Source organism: Pimephales promelas, chromosome 16 (genome assembly GCF_988280905.1).
Source record: "Pimephales promelas chromosome 16, fPimPro1.hap1.1, whole genome shotgun sequence".
Lineage (NCBI taxonomy): Eukaryota > Metazoa > Chordata > Actinopteri > Cypriniformes > Leuciscidae > Pimephales > Pimephales promelas.
In genome coordinates this window covers 10,133,094-10,153,142 of record NC_142784.1, presented here as the reverse complement: position 1 = coordinate 10,153,142, position 20,049 = coordinate 10,133,094, and the positions used below count along the sequence as shown (strand labels likewise).

General features: G+C 43.0%; 1 protein-coding gene across 1 annotated transcript in view; it reads right to left on the bottom strand.

Annotated features, from left to right (window-relative positions):
- Window positions 1–7,996, bottom strand: part of ece2b (endothelin converting enzyme 2b) — an 82,234-nt gene extending 74,238 nt beyond the window's left edge. The window contains exons 1-2 of the mRNA XM_039660082.2: window positions 7,855–7,996; window positions 7,688–7,768 (exon numbers count right to left, since the gene is read on the bottom strand). Of these exons, the coding sequence (XP_039516016.2) occupies window positions 7,688–7,720 (33 nt within the window). The 5' untranslated portion in view covers window positions 7,721–7,768; window positions 7,855–7,996. The remainder of the gene's footprint in view (window positions 1–7,687; window positions 7,769–7,854) is intronic.
- Window positions 7,997–20,049: the final 12,053 nt, after the last annotated feature.

The following is a 20,049-nucleotide window of genomic DNA, read 5'->3' as shown; positions in this document are numbered from 1 at the left end:
GGCCATTTAAAAAATAGAGGTCGACCTCCAGCCTACAAGTCCAGTATTGTGACTTTGTATAAGAGAAAACCAAATGTTCCAGAGTCCAAGAAACACTGTTTAAAAAGACCTTCTCTGAGGAACATCAGATGGTAAGTGAGAAGGTGGATTGCTGGATTGCTGACCTTAACTTGGACCCTGAACACACACACACACACACCGGTACAGATGGAGTCTTGGCGTAGACAGGAAAGTGTGGCCATCTCCCTGCTCTCACACACCCAATGGCAGGATGTACCAGTGCTCTCGAGCCCTGAGCAGTGCTTCAGGGGTCACGCAGGGGATGACTAGAGAGTGCACTCCACCTCCAGAGAGCTTAACAACCAGCCTTTCCCACAGCAAGCCACACCCTGGAGTCTCCCTGTCTTTCTGATCTGGAGCCATTGCTGTGTTCTCTTCAACGATGGTTAAGGTTTGGATTGGGATTTGGCAAGCCCCTCCTACGTAGATAGACCGAAAGGGCAACTGCTGCTCAAAAAATCTTTGTATTAGTACTACCATACCACAGTATGCAGTGCTAAGCCTAAAATGCCACCATGTTGGGATAAAGACAACACTATTCCGGATGAGTATGGGTTAATTTCCAGAGAGCGTTGATGGAGATAGTGTGCATGAAGCATAAACGTGCAAACAGGATGATGCTGGTTACATAACATATTTATCTACACAACCAAATAATCCAATAACTGTCCACACAAGCCAGTGCGTCTCTGGCCATAACAAACATCAGTGAAACTTGGATGGAAGTTTACAGTAAGCCTCTGGAAATTACTAAGCAAAAGCGTTGCTATCTAAATGTGCAAAGACCACCAAAAAACTGACGCTGGTACTATTTCCATGATGCACAAAGTGCAAAAACAAAGAGGAAGTAGAAGATAAGATACAGAAGTAAGCTATCAGTGGCCTTGCACACTGCAACACTGCAAATTTGGTGAAAGGTTTGATGCAATGGACTCCAACGTAGTAGCATCCAATATGAATATCTGAGAGCGTTGGGTCAGTGCTTTTAGAAATGCAATTTGCCAATTTTGCCGAAACCACACTTGCATATAATCAGATGTAGCCGTAAAAATTTGGCGTGCTGTCCAATGAGAGGGCTCCGAGCTCAGGATGTGGCCTGAATCCAGATCACTCTTCCCCTAACACCCAATAGCACCTCATTGCAGTACACAAGATCCAGGGGTCGGAGTCGGATCCAGATCTGAGGGGTGGAGTTGGGTAGGTTTAGGGGTGGGTTTAGGGATCAGGGGGTGGAGTTGGGTAGGTTTAGGGGTGGGTTTAGGGATCAGGGGGTGGAGTTGGGTAGGTTTAGGGGTGGGTTTAGGGATCAGGGGGTGGAGTTGGGTAGGTTTAGGGGTGGGTCTAGGGATCAGGGGGTGGAGATGATTAGGTTTAGGGTTTGGTTTAGGGATCAGGGGGTGGAGTTGGGTAGGTTTAGGGGTGGGTTTAGGGATCAGGGGGTGGAGTTGGGTAGGATTAGGTTTGGGTTTAGGGATCAGGGGGTGGAGTTGGGTAGGTTTAGGGGTGGGATTAGGGATCAGGGGGTGGAGCTGGGTAGGTTTAGGGTTGGGTTTAGGGATAAGGGGGTGGAGTTGGGTAGGTTTAGGGTTGGGTTTAGGGATCAGGGGGTGGAGTTGGGTAGGTTTAGGGGTGGGTTTAGGGATCAGGGGGTGGAGTTGGGTAGGTTTAGGGGTGGGTTTAGGGATCAGGGGGTGGAGTTGGGTAGGTTTAGGGGTGGGTTTAGGGATCAGGGGGTGGAGTTGGGTAGGTTTAGGGGTGGGTTTAGGGATCAGGGGGTGGAGTTGGGTAGGTTTAGGGGTGGGTCTAGGGATCAGGGGGTGGAGTTGATTAGGTTTAGGGTTTGGTTTAGGGATCAGGGGGTGGAGTTGGGTAGGTTTAGGGGTGGGTTTAGGGATCAGGGGGTGGAGTTGGGTAGGATTAGGTTTGGGTTTAGGGATCAGGGGGTGGAGTTGGGTAGGTTTAGGGGTGGGATTAGGGATCAGGGGGTGGAGCTGGGTAGGTTTAGGGTTGGGTTTAGGGATAAGGGGGTGGAGTTGGGTAGGTTTAGGGGTGGGTCTAGGGATCAGGGGGTGGAGTTGATTAGGTTTAGGGTTTGGTTTAGGGAACAGGGGGTGGAGTTGGGTAGGTTTAGGGGTGGGTTTAGGGATCAGGGGGTGGAGTTGGGTAGGATTAGGTTTGGGTTTAGGGATCAGGGGGTGGAGTTGGGTAGGTTTAGGGGTGGGATTAGGGATCAGGGGGTGGAGCTGGGTAGGTTTAGGGTTGGGTTTAGGGATAAGGGGGTGGAGTTGGGTAGGTTTAGGGTTGGGTTTAGGGATCAGGGGGTGGAGTTGGGTAGGTTTAGGGGTGGGTTTAGGGATCAGGGGGTGGAGTTGGGTAGGTTTAGGGGTGGGTTTAGGGATCAGGGGGTGGAGTTGGGTAGGTTTAGGGGTGGGTCTAGGGATCAGGGGGTGGAGTTGATTAGGTTTAGGGTTTGGTTTAGGGATCAGGGGGTGGAGTTGGGTAGGTTTAAGGGTGGGTTTAGGGATCAGGGGGTGGAGTTGGGTAGGATTAGGTTTGGGTTTAGGGATCAGGGGGTGGAGTTGGGTAGGTTTAGGGGTGGGATTAGGGATCAGGGGGTGGAGCTGGGTAGGTTTAGGGTTGGGTTTAGGGATAAGGGGGTGGAGTTGGGTAGGTTTAGGGTTGGGTTTAGGGATCAGGGGGTGGAGTTGGGTAGGTTTAGGGGTGGGTTTAGGGATCAGGGGGTGGAGTTGGGTAGGTTTAGGGGTGGGTTTAGGGATCAGGGGGTGGAGTTGGGTAGGTTTAGGGGTGGGTTTAGGGATCAGGGGGTGGAGTTGGGTAGGATTAGGTTTGGGTTTAGGGATCAGGGGGTGGAGTTGGGTAGGTTTAGGGGTGGGATTAGGGATCAGGGGGTGGAGCTGGGTAGGTTTAGGGTTGGGTTTAGGGATAAGGGGGTGGAGTTGGGTAGGTTTAGGGGTGGGTCTAGGGATCAGGGGGTGGAGTTGATTAGGTTTAGGGTTTGGTTTAGGGAACAGGGGGTGGAGTTGGGTAGGTTTAGGGGTGGGTTTAGGGATCAGTGGTGGAGCTGGGCAGGTTTAGGGATCAGGGGGTGGAGTTGGGTAGGTTTAGGGATCAGGGGGTGGAGCTGGGTAGGTTTAGGGGTGGGTTTAGGGATCAGGGGGTGGAGTTGGGTAGGTTTAGGGGTGGGTTTAGGGATCAGGGGGTGGAGTTGGGTAGGTTTAGGGGTGGGTTTAGGGATCAGGGGGTGGAGCTGGGTAGGTTTAGGTATATGTAAGGTGGGAGGAGTTGGATCTGGATCCGACTCCTCTCCGTGGATTTCATGTGAGGACCATCTCCCAACACCCCAAATCCCCAACACCCCAAAGGAATAATCGAGAGTGAGAAGTTGGGGTGGAGGAGGGATGCTGGAAAAACTATCGTGGAACAGAGGTAAGCCTCTTCTCGTGCTGATTCTCTGAACATGCTCCTCCTGAACTTTGTTAATAAAACATTGTATAATTTTAGACTGTCTCGGATCTTTCCACATCCTAAAAAACTGAAATATTCATTCCTATCTGCCAAAAACATATTGCAGGGTTAATCCAGCCAAAAATGAAAATTCTCTCATTATTTACTCACTCTATGTCAATCGAAATCTGTATGACTTTCTTTCTTTTTCCTGTAGAACACAAGAGAAGATATTTTGAAAAATGTCTCAGCATTTTTTGGTCAAACAATGAAAGTCAATGGGGTCCAAAACAACGTTATACGTATTATCAAAATATCTTACTTTCATTATATGGGCAAAAACAGTGGAAACATTTAGTGGAAGAAAGATAGTCAGAGGTTTGTAAAAACAAGATGAGTAAATGATTAATGAAATTTACATTTTTGGTTGAACAAGGAAACCCGAACTCATGAGAAAACGTAACTATTTTACGTTTTGGCAAATTGGTTGTGAATTGGTACAAATTTTTACGGTTTCGGTCTAACAATACACGTACTAAGTTGTTCCCTCGTTTTGAAACTATAACAAGGAAACAAATTAATATATTGCGCGCAAGATTTACTTAAAAGAAGTGAACAAATGATTGCATTGTGCACATGATTAACTTAAAACAAGAGAACAAATTAGTAAAACGTGGAAACGCAGATTGAATAAAATACGAAAACATACCAATTCGCCAAAACGTAAAATAGTTACGAATTGCCATGAAATTGCTGGAACTATTCCGTTAACTGAAATCCCAGGACTGATGGACATGTCAGATATACTGACCTCTGTGAACCAATCTACAAACTCCATCGGTTTCAAATTAATTGAGTTCAATTAATTGAAACTGAAATATCCATTTATGCATTTCACAGATATTTACATTTTACATTTAGCAGACACTTGACTTTAAAAAAAAAAAGAGTAATAAAAGCATTTGGTCAAAAAGCCCACAGTAATATATACAAGGCCATCATTCACTAAAATAAAAACGGTATATGCCGTACGCACATTTAGTATGTTCAGGGGTAATACTGAACTAGTGGCTTATCTTGACAGGAACAGTGGTGAAGTCATTTATCATTTTTTATACAACATTAGTACACCGTGCGCGTGGACACAGTGTACGACATGCATCGGTCCACAAATAAATAATCTTGCAGATCCGGATAACAAAGTAGTGGAAATGGCTCCTGCTCTGCAAGCAGTAATTGATTTACAGCATATTGAACCGGGCTAATTAAAGCAGCTACATCATGACCTCTGAGCACTCCTCCCTAATGAGGGAACAGTGTGCCTTCACATCTGCTCGAGGTACATTCAATTTACAGAAATTAGTTGCACTTATTAGTGGTGATTGCTAAGTTCTATAAAACCCCTTTTCCTTAGTTTTAACAAGTGAGTCCCACACTATTTAAGCTACAGTCATGAGTGACACCTGAAATCGTGTGGGCTGTTTAGCCGGGGGTGTGCTGTGACTAGACGTACGATTTTTACTTGACAGGCAATAAATTAAGCATAAAATTCCAGTCGTCTTTAAATATATGAGAGATCCGAACCATAACCAGTGGGTTCCCACACCTTTAGATGGTTTTAAAATTGAATTATCTAAAATGTATACATCACTGTAGGCTTATCTTTAAGGCTGTTTGGAATGTGTAACAAAATCACTGAAAATGGAGACGTATTCAATCTCGCCTTTTAAAATATTATTGGAGAGCTTTGGGTTACTATTTGTAAATGCTTTCACTAATCCCTTTTTCTTTGTTTTATATTTAGATGTATTGTATTTTTACAGTGTCTGTCTGTATGTCCTCTCGGGAGATTATTCTCATGCCAGGCTGTTGTAAATAAGAATTCGTTCTTAAGTGGCTTGCCTGGTTAAATAAAGGTTAAATAAGATAAGATAAGAACTTGAGCCAGTAAGGATCCACTTAGCAACAACTTGGCAACACCATAGCAACTATCAGATAAGTCTAGCAACCAAATAGCAATGTGTGACGACCACTTAAAATGCCACCGTTACTGTACAGCACCTTGCTGGCAAGCAAACACAAAGCACAGACAAACTTAAAGTCTCCCTGTAATAATTGTATCCCTTAAAACTCATCTTTGATCACCAAAATAACATATTTAAAAGTTTTTTTTTTTCTCTTCATGCCTAAAAATAGCTTAACTGTAACTTTACACCCTTGCCTCATTTAGTATAAAAGCTTAATATGAATCCATTTCATCAGTTGAAACATTTTTTTCTTTAGTTAAAATTCAAATAAAATAAAACAAAATATAAAATTGTTTAAAGCATGTCCCACCACACATTTTTGACTCATTGAAGTACTGTCCCACATTAGGCTGATCATACTGTCCCGGATTTGGAAACCAAATTTCCTAATGTGTGAAACAAGGAAATTTGATATAAAACATATAAGTTTATACACAAAAAGTTACACTATTTTTAGATTGAAAAACATTTCATACGCATATTAGGTTAAAAAGTAGCAGGATTGCTTTGTTTAATCTATTTAATTCCTTAACATCAAATTTGTTAACTTTGTTAATGACTCTATGTCATTAACCTTTGGGTGGTCTTCCCACAAGGTGTCTCCTGTTTGATGATTGCTCCAACCTCAAATATGATTGGACATTTGATAGGTCATGTGATTTTGATAGCATGACATCACAGATTTGTCTAACCCACTGTCATTCATGTATTTATGGGGGACCTACAAACACTAGACCCTAGGTGTCCCACATTAGGGCAATTCACCCTACCTAAAATCTCGAAAACCATTTTGATTATGACCGGTATCGGTACAAATGGATTCCACACGGCCCAGATTTGGGCCAGATCTGGGCCGACACTGTGTTGCTGTCTGGGGAATAACTATTTTCAATTTAAAACAGCCATATTTGAGAAAAAAAGTTGAGTAGTTTGCATCACTGGATGTTACTGTCGGCCTTTTAACATTTCTTTCGCAAAACATTTGACATATTTTAAAAGTTTTCTCTATTTGCATGTTACTTCACTCTCAGTTCAACATAACTGACTGGAATTGGCTCTACTTCTGTGACTTTAAACCTCTTTGATTGGCCATCTAAATAATTTCGACACTGATGAGCAGACCATAATAAAACTATTCTCCCTCAATGTCAGTGCCTCAACCTAATATAGTCAGATTGATTATGTAGTATTAAGTGTACATACAGGTTATCTGACCATTTTGCAGTGTCATATGGTCCTAAAGAGTTTTGCACGAGCACCACTCACAATTTCAAAATAGTCCATGTTTTGTTTGTATTATATCTAACTAACAATTACTCAAACGACATGACTCTAATTTAAAAATTAAACAATGTACTAAAGGAGAGCTCGCGCGAGAATGGCACAGTCCTACCTGTTACAGTACAACTATCCTCGCGCGACCCCCCTGTTGCCATGGTAGCGTACGCCAGTCTAAAGCGCTGTGCAACTCAAGATGCTCTTGAAGCCACTCCCTGTAAACAAACGAGCGAAACCTCGAACAAACAAAGAGTCAAGGGATAAAAACCAGTTCGTCTGGAGTTGGGAAGCAGCTGTTCAACAGTAAAAAGGAATCTGTGTTATTCTAGAAACCCAACGAGTTCGGCGTGTCGTGTTGTCTTCGGGGAATACGTTACATCAATGGTTTCAGGGAATCTACAAGCGTTTCAAGAAATAGTTTGTTTGTGATAGAGAGCAGCGCTATTATCGATGTCACATTTCAGCCTCACGAACATGTTGACGTACATCAACTGTTTATTTCCATAAAAAAAAGAAAGATGCTTCGTGCCCAATGAAACGCGGAAACGAGTGTGGAAACCAGGAAACACAAATACAATAAAACCTTGGTTAAAAAGAAACAGTTTGTTGCGTTATACAAGAGTAGAACAGCAGCTGTCATGAGTTTCGTTGCATCAGTAATTGCGCAACCGAAGTGTAAACATCAAAAAACAGACGCGCGATAACCATGGATGTGGTGCATCTCCCAATGTGCACAATTTGCCTTTTTACGTGCCAAGAATCAATGTAAAGCAGCTTCGACCAATTCGCCCAATGACACGGCTTGCAGATGTTGTGATGTAATGAAAAAAAAAATATAAAAAATCAGTGCGACTCACGTTATTTCGTAAATCTTGCAGCGCTACACTCATCGTGCAGCATCGGCGCTCCGCACGCGACTAAGCCATCATCCCTCGCGCCTGAAACAAACATGTCCCGTGAGAGTTAAAAAAAACATCGTTCATCCATTCGCAGGTGCTATTAGATATAAAAAACAGACGTTTACCCTTCCGCTGTACGTTTTCAGAAGACAGCGCTCATAATGGGTTGCTGTGCCACCGTCAACGACCAGCAAGTCTCTGCTCTGTGTTTTACAACATAGAAAGATGTCTGTGGGAGAAAGATAGAGATCAGCCTGTGCGCTCTCCCTCTCTCCCTCTCTCCCTCTCTCTCATTCCCCCGCCCCTTTCGCTCTCATGCGCGCCGGCTACGATCTCGATCTCCTGCCGCATCTGTATGGATGGAGGTGATGCTGACGCTGTCATAAGCATCAGGAGAGATCAGCGCTAATGGCCTCTTCATGTACTCTTAAAAAACACCTTTTCCCCTGTATATGGTTCTTGAGATGCCATATTCTTTGGATATTAACACGTCTTGACGTTACATTAGAATCTCCACTGGTTTGTGGTGCTAGGTAGTTTTCTAAAGAATTATGTTTTCTTTTTTGAAGTTATGCGAATTTATAAAGTCGATTCTATGTGTAAAACCATTTAGCTTCTACTTTAAAAATATTTAATTTATCGATCTATTGATGTATCCATCCAGCCATGATCCATCGTGTCGCATTAAAAATGCTAAAATACAACATGTAAAATACCAACATAATATATGGATATTATTTTGCTAGAAATCGATGGCATATGGTGAAAAATATTTTCAACATTTTCAACCCCCCAACTGATAAATAAATGATTGCAACACTTTAGAGACAGAATCTTAAAGTCACCAGTATTCATTAATGATTTATCCATATATTCCACACAAATATTATTTTTATCCATGTGCCTCGTAATCTTTAATCAAAATAGCTTCCCCTCTCTCTTGCAGCTCATCTCTTTTCTTCTCTGATGATGTGTTTACTGGCTTGAGGGCGGGGCAACCTGTCACTCACATGAGACCACCAATAGTAAACCACAACCATCCAATCAATTCTCCACGGACAAAATCAAATCCCGCCTTACATTTATTTCTTGTTCGAGAAGCCGTTTCACTCGGATATGCATCACAATCGCAACTTCTGTTTCACATCAACTGGCCCTGGGGTTATGAGAGCCTGATCGATGGGTTCCCACGTGAAGAAACAGACATAGCTCAGCGCTGGATCTCGAAGCTGATTGAAAACATATGTTTTAAATGAGTTGAGCCTGGATAGGGTTATGTAACAGATTTGAGCCGCTCTCTCTGCTTCTCTCTCTCTCTCTCTGTCTCTCGTCTAGGAATGAATGCAAATATCTCCGCATCTTGGAGCCCACCCAACCCTTGCATTGTTTAAATGAAATGGAAACTGCAGTAAAGTTCTGGCCCAATATCATAAAGCAGATTAGACTGATTAGCTGATTAACTTAGTTTCACCATTGTATAGATCCATCCTTACTGTCTACCACTCTTTGAAAATGGCATCCCTATATATATAATTCAACAATACGAACGCGCCTTTCTGAGGCTTGAAAGTAGTTGTGTAGGCTGTCAATAGAGACAGAAAGCTCTCAGATTTATTAAACTGTGAAAATGATAATTGCGTCGGGCTGAAACAAGCAAAAAAAAAAAAAAAACCCACTTGCGTTGCGCCTGGATCTCCATTGCACCGGGTTGTGTCTTACTGTACGTTCACACGGAGGTCATTAATTTTCAATGGAAGCTGGCTTTTCTCAGCTGCAAGGAGCGTCAAATCCATTGTCGTCGCGTTTTGAGCATTTTGAGCGTCAATCAGAAAGTTGAAAGAAGCTCAACTTTATGGTAATGAGCTGTGACATGGTTCAGCGGCAAAACGGCAGCAACCAATCGGAATATAGACGTCCTTCACGCTGGCTGATTCTGGAGAAACATGAATGTAAACTTTCGTTCCTACCAAAACATTAGCTCCGAGAAAATGGAAGAGAAGCTAATCATCGCCGTTGCCGTGATTCCTACTGGTTTCGTATCATTTATGACATGACGTTGTTTGCTTATAGGTATCGCATGAGCGCAACTTTTATTTGAAATATTTACGAATGCTCGTTTTAAAGCGGGAATGCAATTAATTTGATCATGGTGACACCGATTTGACCTCAATAATAATAATAATAGCTAACAATTTTTTTTCCAGACCAATTGTGACCAAAACGGTTATAAAAATGCTGTCATTAAAAAAAGGTTTCTTCAATGTATTGCTTGTTTTTTTCTCTTTATTACATTTCAAGTCGTGACACTTCTATTCTCCCTGCAACGTCAGACCGTCCAAAGCGTTAACAAGCTTCCCCGTACTTTTTGACAAGCGTCCTTAACAGGGCGGCCAGAGCTTCTTTGACGCTCAAGTCGGCAGCGGTGTGAACGTACAGTTAGAGTCTTAAGGCCCGTTCACAAGAACGATAACATATAATAACGATAAAGGTATTATTCTGTTTATTATAAGCATACCCTTTAGTTTTGTCGATCTGTCACTTTAAATGCTCGAACTCGTTACAGAAGGGTGGATTCTGATTGGCTGTCAATGTTTTTATCGTTCATCTGTTGGATAAAATCGTTCTGAAAGTGATTTAAACGATATCGTTTCTCTGTCCCGTTTAGTTATAGTTGTGGTGTGAACTGCTATTTTTCGATTTTTAGAACTATTATCTTTATCGTTATCTTTAAAGTTATTGTCATTGGTGTGAATTGGCCTTGAGAGAGTATAAATACATATAAGTGTTTAACATTAAAATATAGTGACATTAAACTGGAAGTATGTAGTTTCATCCACTGAAATCCATCCCAACAGCTTTTATAGGAAATCTGGATAAGGCCAACACAGTTCTGTACTTTCTCATTATATACCCAAAATATTGTTCATTTTGAAGCTAAACATATTATACATATTCCAAGTGTTCTAAAGCAATGCTTTTGTGAGAAATGAAAGCTCATGTAATTAATGGAAAAGTCAAATTTTCGCATTTTGTTTTCCAAGGACAAAAAGATTAGATTGACACGAGAGTGAGTAAATGATGACATAACTGTTCCTTCATTTATAAGTCACTTTGAACATTTTTCATGTTTTTCGAAATTGGAGCACGAAAATAAACACCGCCTACCAAGGAGAAGTAGCAACAGTGAAGTCTTTATTTCAGTCTAAATGCTCTCCTGATCAATAGCTGAAGGCTGTAACTCTTGGGAGGTTTTCATGCATATATAACTCTGTTCTCAACTTTGGCCAGATGGGAAAGCAAGGTCGCGGGCAGATACGTCTGCTGATTCCCCCGTCTGCTGCCATTCTCATCTCTCACCTTGAACAACATCAAGGCCTGCCAGAAACCCAATGATCTGATGCAACTGCATACACTTACATTCTCTCCTTTCTATTTCATTTCTGTTTAGTGAAAAGTGTGATTGACTATTCATTTTCCAAGCGACACGCCGCAGAAGAGTTTCTCTGGAGAAAGCTTGGGGCGTTGTGTGAAGTGAGAAGCACTGCAGTTTGACACATTTCTTGTTCCCCTTCCAAGTTAGTTCAAGTTTGGTCTTCATTTCTGTTCGCCTTCACAATCTCTCCTGCTTATTTCTGGCTATCTCTCTTGGCCTCCCGCTCAATGATGTTTTTGTGTCCGCCTCCAACAGATTTCTGTTCACCTCCTCCCTCCTTTCTGCTAGAAGGTCAGATCTTGCCATTGGGTGAAATGAACAAGCTCTACATGTGGCCTTGTCACATTCTTAGAGGAATATTCTGGGTTCAAAACACGCTGAAGGAATTGTTTAATCCAAAAAAGGAAAGTTTGCCATTTTTTGCCAGCGTCATCATTTCTAAACTTAATCTACACTAAAACGCCCTCTGGAGATTCAAAACGCAAAACGGAGCTGTAGCGATTCTAAACTTCTCCATTTCCAACGCATTCTCATCCTTTAGCATCATATAGAACAACGCAGTCTCATCCCAAAAAGTCATATAACTGACGTTTTGGGACGTCTTTTGACCATACGTCAATATTCGCCTTTTTAGGGCCCCCTTAAACGTCAGTAGATGAGGTTATGGGATCCTAACTCTACCCCAGACCTAAACCTAACCCTAAACCTAACCCGTCACCTAACTGACGTTAAAGGTAAAGCGTCAGTTGTATGACGGCCCGGGATCGCCATCTACCGACGTTTAAGGGGGCCCTAAAAAGGCGGATATTGACGTATGGTCAAAATACGTCCCAAGATGTCAGTTATATGACTTTTTGGGATGAGAATGTGTTGTATAGAACGCTATATGACAAAACGGCGCTATACTACGCACATGGCACCCGTTATCGTTAATATAACACGCGCTGTGATGGTTAGGTTTAGGTGTGGGGTAGGGTAGTCTCATATTACGCGAAACGATAAAGAGTGCCATGTGCGTAGTATAGCGCCGTTTTGTCACATAGCGTTCTATGTGACGCTAAAGGATGAGAACGGGCTGCCATTTCAGGTCTTCGTTTTTTCTGTTTTAGGCTGGACGGGAGGTGCAAGCGTAGCAAAAGGTCTCCGTTTTTAAACGAAAACACAGTAGTGTGTACGGGGCCTGAGAGAGTATACGTTCACACCAGAATGAACGAGTTCACAGTAACGTTCATCAGATTCAGATTACACGATTTTTTTTTTTGTCTGTTACGATAGTCACTGTGTCAGATTACGTGATTTTGACTCCTAAAATCTTGACGTGTCGTGGACAAGACACATGTCAGACTAGACCAGTCATCGCATGCCGTCTTTAATGGCGCGTGTGATGTCATCGAGAAGGCGAAACTAGTGGCTAGTGATTTCCGGAAACGAACGTAAACAAACAGTAGATGAAGCGGTGAGTGTTGTATTGGCTGTCCTGTGTTCAGAAAAAAGTAAAAAAAAGAAAGAAAACCCGACAATGGACACGTTCCTGGATTGCTCGAAGACGACAGTGTGGGCTGTCAATCCTCCAAAGAGAACTTGGTCAAATATTGTTTTCTTATATATTTTTACTTTTAGCACCATCGTCTCTCATTCGTTTCGCCATTTTTTAAAGTTGTATACACTGTTAGACCTTACCAGGTTTTTTACAGTAAAATACTGGCAACACTGTTGCCAGTAATTTACTGTAAAAATGCACTAAAACTAATAAGTTGTATTTTTTAGTTAACTTGAGTTTTAGTGCATTTTTACAGTAAATTACTGGCAACAGTGTTGCCAGTATTTTACTGTAAAAAACCTGGTAAGGTCTAACAGTGTATGGAAAAGCTTCTGTGCTCCTATTGGTCAACCTCATACATGTGACGGAACCGTCGTGGACGACGACAGTCTTTTTGTAGTGATGTCGTGAAGCATCGTAGACGCGACGTAGGTTGTCGCCCACTATGACACACTATACGAGATGATACGATCGAATCTTGCATCCTGACCCACATTGACGTTTACGAATCCCCACGACACCCTACGTCAAATGGATCGTGCCAAAATCGGGCTAAAATCTTGTAATATGAACCAGGCAATACAGTAACGTTCAACCAAAATATGAACGCATTCATGAACTATCGTTCGTTGAATGCATTCAGGCACAACACTAGCGCTGGTCTTTTCAACAGGCTATACCGCCAACTCTAAAACTCTTTGCAAGTTGGTATTCCCAAACTGTACCGCATGTGTCCCGGATTCTCTCACCAGAATGAAAGTGCAGCCGTGCAAGACGCAATCTTGTTTCAGATAGGGGCATATAATGGAAGACTAATAACATGCTGTTCAACCACAATAGAGGTGTGTGTCAGGACAGGGCATAGCATGCATAAATAACACCAGCAGCCTGTCTTTACATCCCCAGTGCTTCTTGTTATCAGGGGTGTGAAACACTCACAAACATGTAAAGTGAAAGGGATACTGAGCGAAAATTTGACTAAGTAAAAACATACTTGAGTTAAAATAAAAAAGGACAATTTTTACTTTAAATTTATTAAAAATGTAAGTAACCTGGCAAAAATAAAAACAAGTGAAATGAAAACCAACATTAAACAACGTGTTTAACATTTTATACTGTTGATTTAAAAGACTAATTGTTTAAAGATTTACAACATTAAATGAATGCCATCAAAATACAAATATTTACATAAATATCGCTGAAAAAAAGTATTTTATTCTCATTTGCACGGTGGTGGAGAGTTACAATGGACCGATCGATTTCGCTGTTAAACAATAAGTCATATTGACAGACTGTATATCTTCTGTCTCTTAACCTCAGAGCGCACAAAAGGTCTCTCTTAAAAGGTTTATAAATCTGTTTTTTTTTTTCTTCTGTTTTTATGGATTTTTACTTCCAGAACCATATTGTTGCACTCTATTGCTCAGTTAAATTATAGGGGGAAAAAACCCCTGAAAACCCTGTACGGATAATATTAACTGACTGTGAAACCATGAAACACCACTGCAAAAAAAGAAGAAAACTAGTAGCCGACTTTTCAAGTCAAAAATACATTTTTAAGATGTGTTTTTCTTAGGAAAAAGTACAAGTTTTCAATTTAAACTGCACTTGAACAAAATACATATCCTCTAAAATAATCCTTTAGTATTTTAATAAAGCACAATAACAAGTGTTTTACACCTATTAAATTACAAATGGTTTAACCAACGGTTACGGTTTGTTAAATGTCATAACCTTCGTCTCTCCAATGAGGTGTTGTCCTCACTTTGGAGACACTTTGTCAGCCATTCAGCAGCATTCTGAAATTCACTGGTCCAAAATCCACACAACTGCATATTATATGTTTATTTAGCCTTTTATTTATAAAAAAGGAATAATGGACACATCCCAGAGATGACCAAACAAAACCAGGCAAGTGTTTTGCATCTTAGTGCTGTGTTTTTAAAGCATCATTTAAAAGTCTGACGTTTGTGTGACTGAGCGTTCACAAGCGACATGTTTTGCGTTGGCAGGATACCATTGTGCCATAAGAGTCTCATGTTCTGATGTGGTCATCGCATCAATAATGAGATGGACTAAGGCGTCGTCATAGTATTGCCATGGCAACCGTTTCCAGCCAGTTGGAGGCCAGAAATCCCTTTTTCCCGCGGCAAGAACGAGTGTGGTGTGGGAGGATGGTGGGCTGACAGCAGCGTGTGTTGTGCTGGGGGTGAAACAAGAGTGTTTTCTCAACTTACGGACTTATTTTTATCATTCCATTGAGTTGTACTGAACTGCTCTATCAGTTGCTTTGTGCTGTTTAAAATGTGATGTAGTCAACAGCCCGTATTTAGAGCACTTAGAAATCCTTGATGTGAAATAAACAGAATACCCTCATTCTTATTGTGATTTTGGACATGTTCCCAGATCAACATTCCTATCAATAAGTCAGATTTTACGGATAGGAAAAAGGGTTTGGCTCATTTTAGGACTGCTAATGTGGTTTTCGTCTATAGCATTGGGAACTGGATTGGAAATGAGATAAGGGGTTAGGATTAGGGTTGGAGATTTTGAGGGTTTCGTGCTTAAGGTTGGGAAAATGTTAAAAGGCTTAAGGATACTGTAGAACTGATGAGGTTAAAGCAACACTATATGCAGTCGTGCGTTCTAATATGTTTAGGTTCAAAATGAACAATATTTTAGGTATATAACGAAAAAGTACATTACAAATACATCTTCAAAACTGTGTTGGCCTCATCCAGATTTCCTGTTAAGCTGTCGGGACGGATTTCAGCGGATGAAACATACTTCCAGTTTTTTTTATGTGTGTATTTGTCATTTGTCACGCTTTTTTATACTGGAAAGCAAAGGTAACCTAGTTTAATGTCACTATATTTTAATGTTATATATATATTTGCAATTACACATTTGTAATGAGGATATTGCAGTTTAGCACATAAAATACATTGCTTTAAATGTTATATCAAACGAAACTGACTAAACACTATAATTAATCAAATAAAAAGTACTTCAAGTTTTAGTACGTTAGTTAACACAAAATAAGCACATTTATTTAAAGCTTGACAAAAAGTTAAAACAATTATTAAAAATTTAAGACATTTAATTATTATTACAAAATCCACTTTTTAAAAGTGTACTTAAGTGTGTTAACAAACAACAAAAGTGTACATTTTTAAATGGTCTTTTTATTTCATAAATACTATCTGCAAGGAGTAACAGTTCTGTTCTGTTTTGGGATTTTATTAAAGACTGTTCTGGTTTGATTCCTCATCTTTGTGCACTTTACTTCAGCCATATGTGACAGAATAATGGACCTAGACAAGTTTTTGCTGTCTTTTTCTATTTGTTTAGCTATGGGTTCACAAGCTGTCCAGCTGCTCTGCCTCGAGCAGGAGGAACAAAGCCTCGAGGACAACACAAGGACAGTTTTAGACCTGGTGATCCTCATCAACTTCCCTGACCCCTCACTTGTTTGTTTTTTATTATTCCAGCCTCCATGAGCTCGTTTGCCAGTGGATGGTCCTCGGGGAGGTTTAGCCTCGTTTGTGGAGTGCTGGCGAATATCGGATCGGCGTTCACCATCTGCCCAGCGGAGGAAATCACCAGCTCTACTTCGGAGAGCCCAGCCAGCCATCGGACATGACCCCGAGGGCCCCTGCAGACGGAGAGCCCGAGCCAGCCATTAAGAATGAGCCAGCGTCAGAAACAAGGACTGAGCAAGCCATCGCCCCGGCGCCATTGCCTCAGAATTTGTCTGACCACGTGTGTGAGCCGGCCACATCATGTGCCGCCGTGGGATTACAAGGATTACTCATGGAGTACGAAGGAATGGAGGAAGACCCTTTCCACACTCCCACCACTGAGGGTGAGCTGAAGCTGACCTTTTATTTTAAAGAGGACGCTTCTATTAATCTCCCACCCATGCTGGTCCCATCCAAGTCTCTTGTGCTCTAGAGTTCTCACCCAGCCTCCCTCTCCCACCTCTTCTAAAATTAGCCAGTCCGTCAGCCCCACTTTTACTGCTTCCCTTCAGCCCCTCGACTTCTCCTATAACTCCTCTCTGTTGTGTAGATCTGCCTGAGGTCTTCCAGTCTCCATCTCAAGGCCCATCACTCCAGCTCGTCGACCAGACGGCTTCATTTTGGCTCCTCCTTCCCTCTGTCCCACCCAGAACTATCATCCTAATGGCTCCACCGGGCTCCTCCTTCCCTCCATCCCACCTGGAACCATCGTCCTTATGGCTCAACCGGGCTCCTTTGTCCTTATGGCTCCAGGTTCCCTCGTCCTTACGGCTCCACCGGGCTCCCTCGTCCTTACGGGTTCACCGGGCTCTCTCGTCCTTACGGCTCCACCGGGCTCCCTCGTCCTTACGGCTCCACCGGGCTCCCTCGTCCTTACGGCTCCACCGGGCTCCCTCGTCCTTAGGGCCCCACCGGGCTCCCTCGTCCTTATGGCTACACTGGGCTCCCTCGTCCTTATGGCTACACTGGGCTCCCTCGTCCTTACGGCTCCACCGGGCTCCCTCGTCCTTATGGCTCCACCGGGCTCCCTCGTCCTTACGGCCCCACCGGGCTCCCTCGTCCTTACGGCTCCACCGGGCTCCCTCGTCCTTATGGCTACACTGGGCTCCCTCGTCCTTACGGCTCCACCGGGCTCCCTCGTCCTTATGGCTCCACCGGGCTCCCTCGTCCTTATGGCTACACTGGGCTCCCTCGTCCTTACGGCTCCACCGGGCTCCCTCGTCCTTATGGCTCCACCGGGCTCCCTCGTCCTTACGGCCCCACCGGGCTCCCTCGTCCTTACGGCTCCACCGGGCTCCCTCGTCCTTACGGCTCCACCGGGCTCCCTCGTCCTAACGGCTCCACTGGGCTCCCTCGTTGTTATGGCTCCACCGGGCTCCCTCGTCCTTATGGCTCCACAGGGCTCCCTCGTCCTTATGCTACATTCACACCGGACGCGAATAGTTATTAACCTGTCCTGTGATTTTTTTCTCTCTCACGTCCAGACACGAACTTATGCACATATGTTGATTGTCTTTACATCATAATACTATTTCATATAATCTAGATATGGAATGAATAACATTCAATACAAAATGAACATGTCTCGTATATAGAAATAATGTTTTAAGTGATAAAATATTTGCTTTGTTGTACATAATCCCACCATGCATTTAGTCATATACAAAATAATTTATTGAAGCATCCAGACACTTCACCATGTGAGCAAGCAGCTAGGCTCCTGACTGGTTAACACGGTGCAAATTCACGCCAAAGTTCAGATTTTTCAACTCGGGCGGCATACGCGAATTCGCGTCAAACGTGTGAATACACAAATGGCACTAACTAAATCATTCGCGCTTAACGCGCCAGACGCTCAATTCGCACCATTCATGCGAACTTGATGCGCGAATGGGGCGTATTCGCGTCTTCCGCTGCGCTCCACGCCTCATTCGCGTCTTCCGCTGCGCTTCACGCCTCACTCGCGCCGCAGGAATTTTTCATGCGCATAACGCATCTTTGCATTGACTTAACATTAAAATCATTCGCGCCTGACGCGCTATTCGCGTCCGGTGTGAACGTACCATTATGGCTCCACCGGGCTCCCTCGTCCTTATGGATCCACTGGGCTCCCTCGTCCTTATGGCTCCACCAGGCTCCCTTGTCCTTATGGCTCCACCTGGCTCCCTTGTCCTTATGGCTCCGCTGGGCTCCCTCGTCCTTATGGCTCCACCGGGCACCCTCGTCCTTATGGCTCCACTGGGCTCCATCATCCTTATGGCTCCACTGGGCTCCCTCGTCCTTATGGCTCCACCAGGCTCCCTTGTCCTTATGGCTCCGCTGGGCTCCCTCGTTCTTATGACTCCACCGGGCACCCTCGTCCTTATGGCTCCACCGGGCTCCCTCGTCCTTATGGCTCCACCGGGCTCCCTCGTCCTTATGGCTCCACTGGGCTCCCTCGTCCTTATGGCTCCACCAGGCTCCCTCGTCCGTATGGCTCCACCGGGCTCCCTCATCCCTCTGGCGCCACTTTGGTCTGATCTGCTTGTGCCATGGATTTCCGTGCCTTCAGCTATGCCTCATCCATCCACTCCCTCTGCCTCGGTCCTCAGTCACACCGCTTTCGCCTCCCTGGCTCCACCCACCATCATCGCCACCTTGGTTTCTCTCGGCACCATCGCCTCTTCTCTCCTGCCCTTTGCCGGCCCCTCCCCTCCCTCCCTACCTCCATCTTTAGTTTGGACTATTATCAGTGCGAGGATGTGCCTTCCAGGACGGGGGAGCTACTGTAACAATTATGTTCATTTTTCTTTGGTTTCATTGCCAGTGTTTTGTTCCCTGATAATCCCTGATTTTCATGTGAATTTCAACATTTTATTAGTGATATTTATGTCTCAATTGCATTAAGATGAATGGAAACTATTAAGACAAGCATTGGTCCTTCATAAGATATTTAGACATAAAGTTCATAAGGTACACAATAGAACATTTGAGGCACCTTTAGTTGATAAACCGTAAGCTTTGCCCTGGATCAATCCTTCAAATTATTTTGTCCACCTATAAATAACTTGAAGGTGAAACGCATCTTTGCACTGGCTTAATACCAAAAACATGCAGCAAGCAAATTGCTGTCCTGTCAATTGTTCAGCTGCTCTTGAGAAATATTATTCAACAGAAAAAAAAAAACTGACTGAAATAGTTGTAAATATAGTCTTGCAAATCAAATATGGGTGCCTTTCATCATAAAGACCAAGACAGAACAGCTGTTTATTCATTAATGCTGAAATCACCTGTCACCTTAAACGCTTTAATCTAAATGCGCTGCTTTCTTGATGCTCCGTGTGTGTTCACCATCTCAACAAACTGGAGGAAGCTCAATATAATTAGCGATAAAGTGATTATGAATCTATAAAGCTTCAGCTTCTATTAAATAATAATGTGCACTTGTATAACCATACATTCAGGTCCTGCTCATATAACTGCTAATACATCACCACCTTGTGGTAACCAGAGGAGTTGCATTACCAAACCCTGACAATGAGTTGATTTTGCCAAGATGACAGTCTCGTGGGCAGTCTTTTACTTAGGGCCTCACATATTTACCAATTATTTTAATTAGGCCTATAGATTTCACTTTATTGACTATATTTAACTATATTGCTATTTATAAAGGTAAAATCATTTGAGCTGCAACGGCTATTTGTGAACTAAATAATGAGCGAGCTGTGCTAACGTTTACATTTAGACTAGCCTAGCTCTCAGACGTAGGGTTAGGGGTTTAAACAAACTTGTCAGACCTTTGTTCTCTGTGAGTGATACCTCAAATCGTGCATTTGAGTTGAGGTGT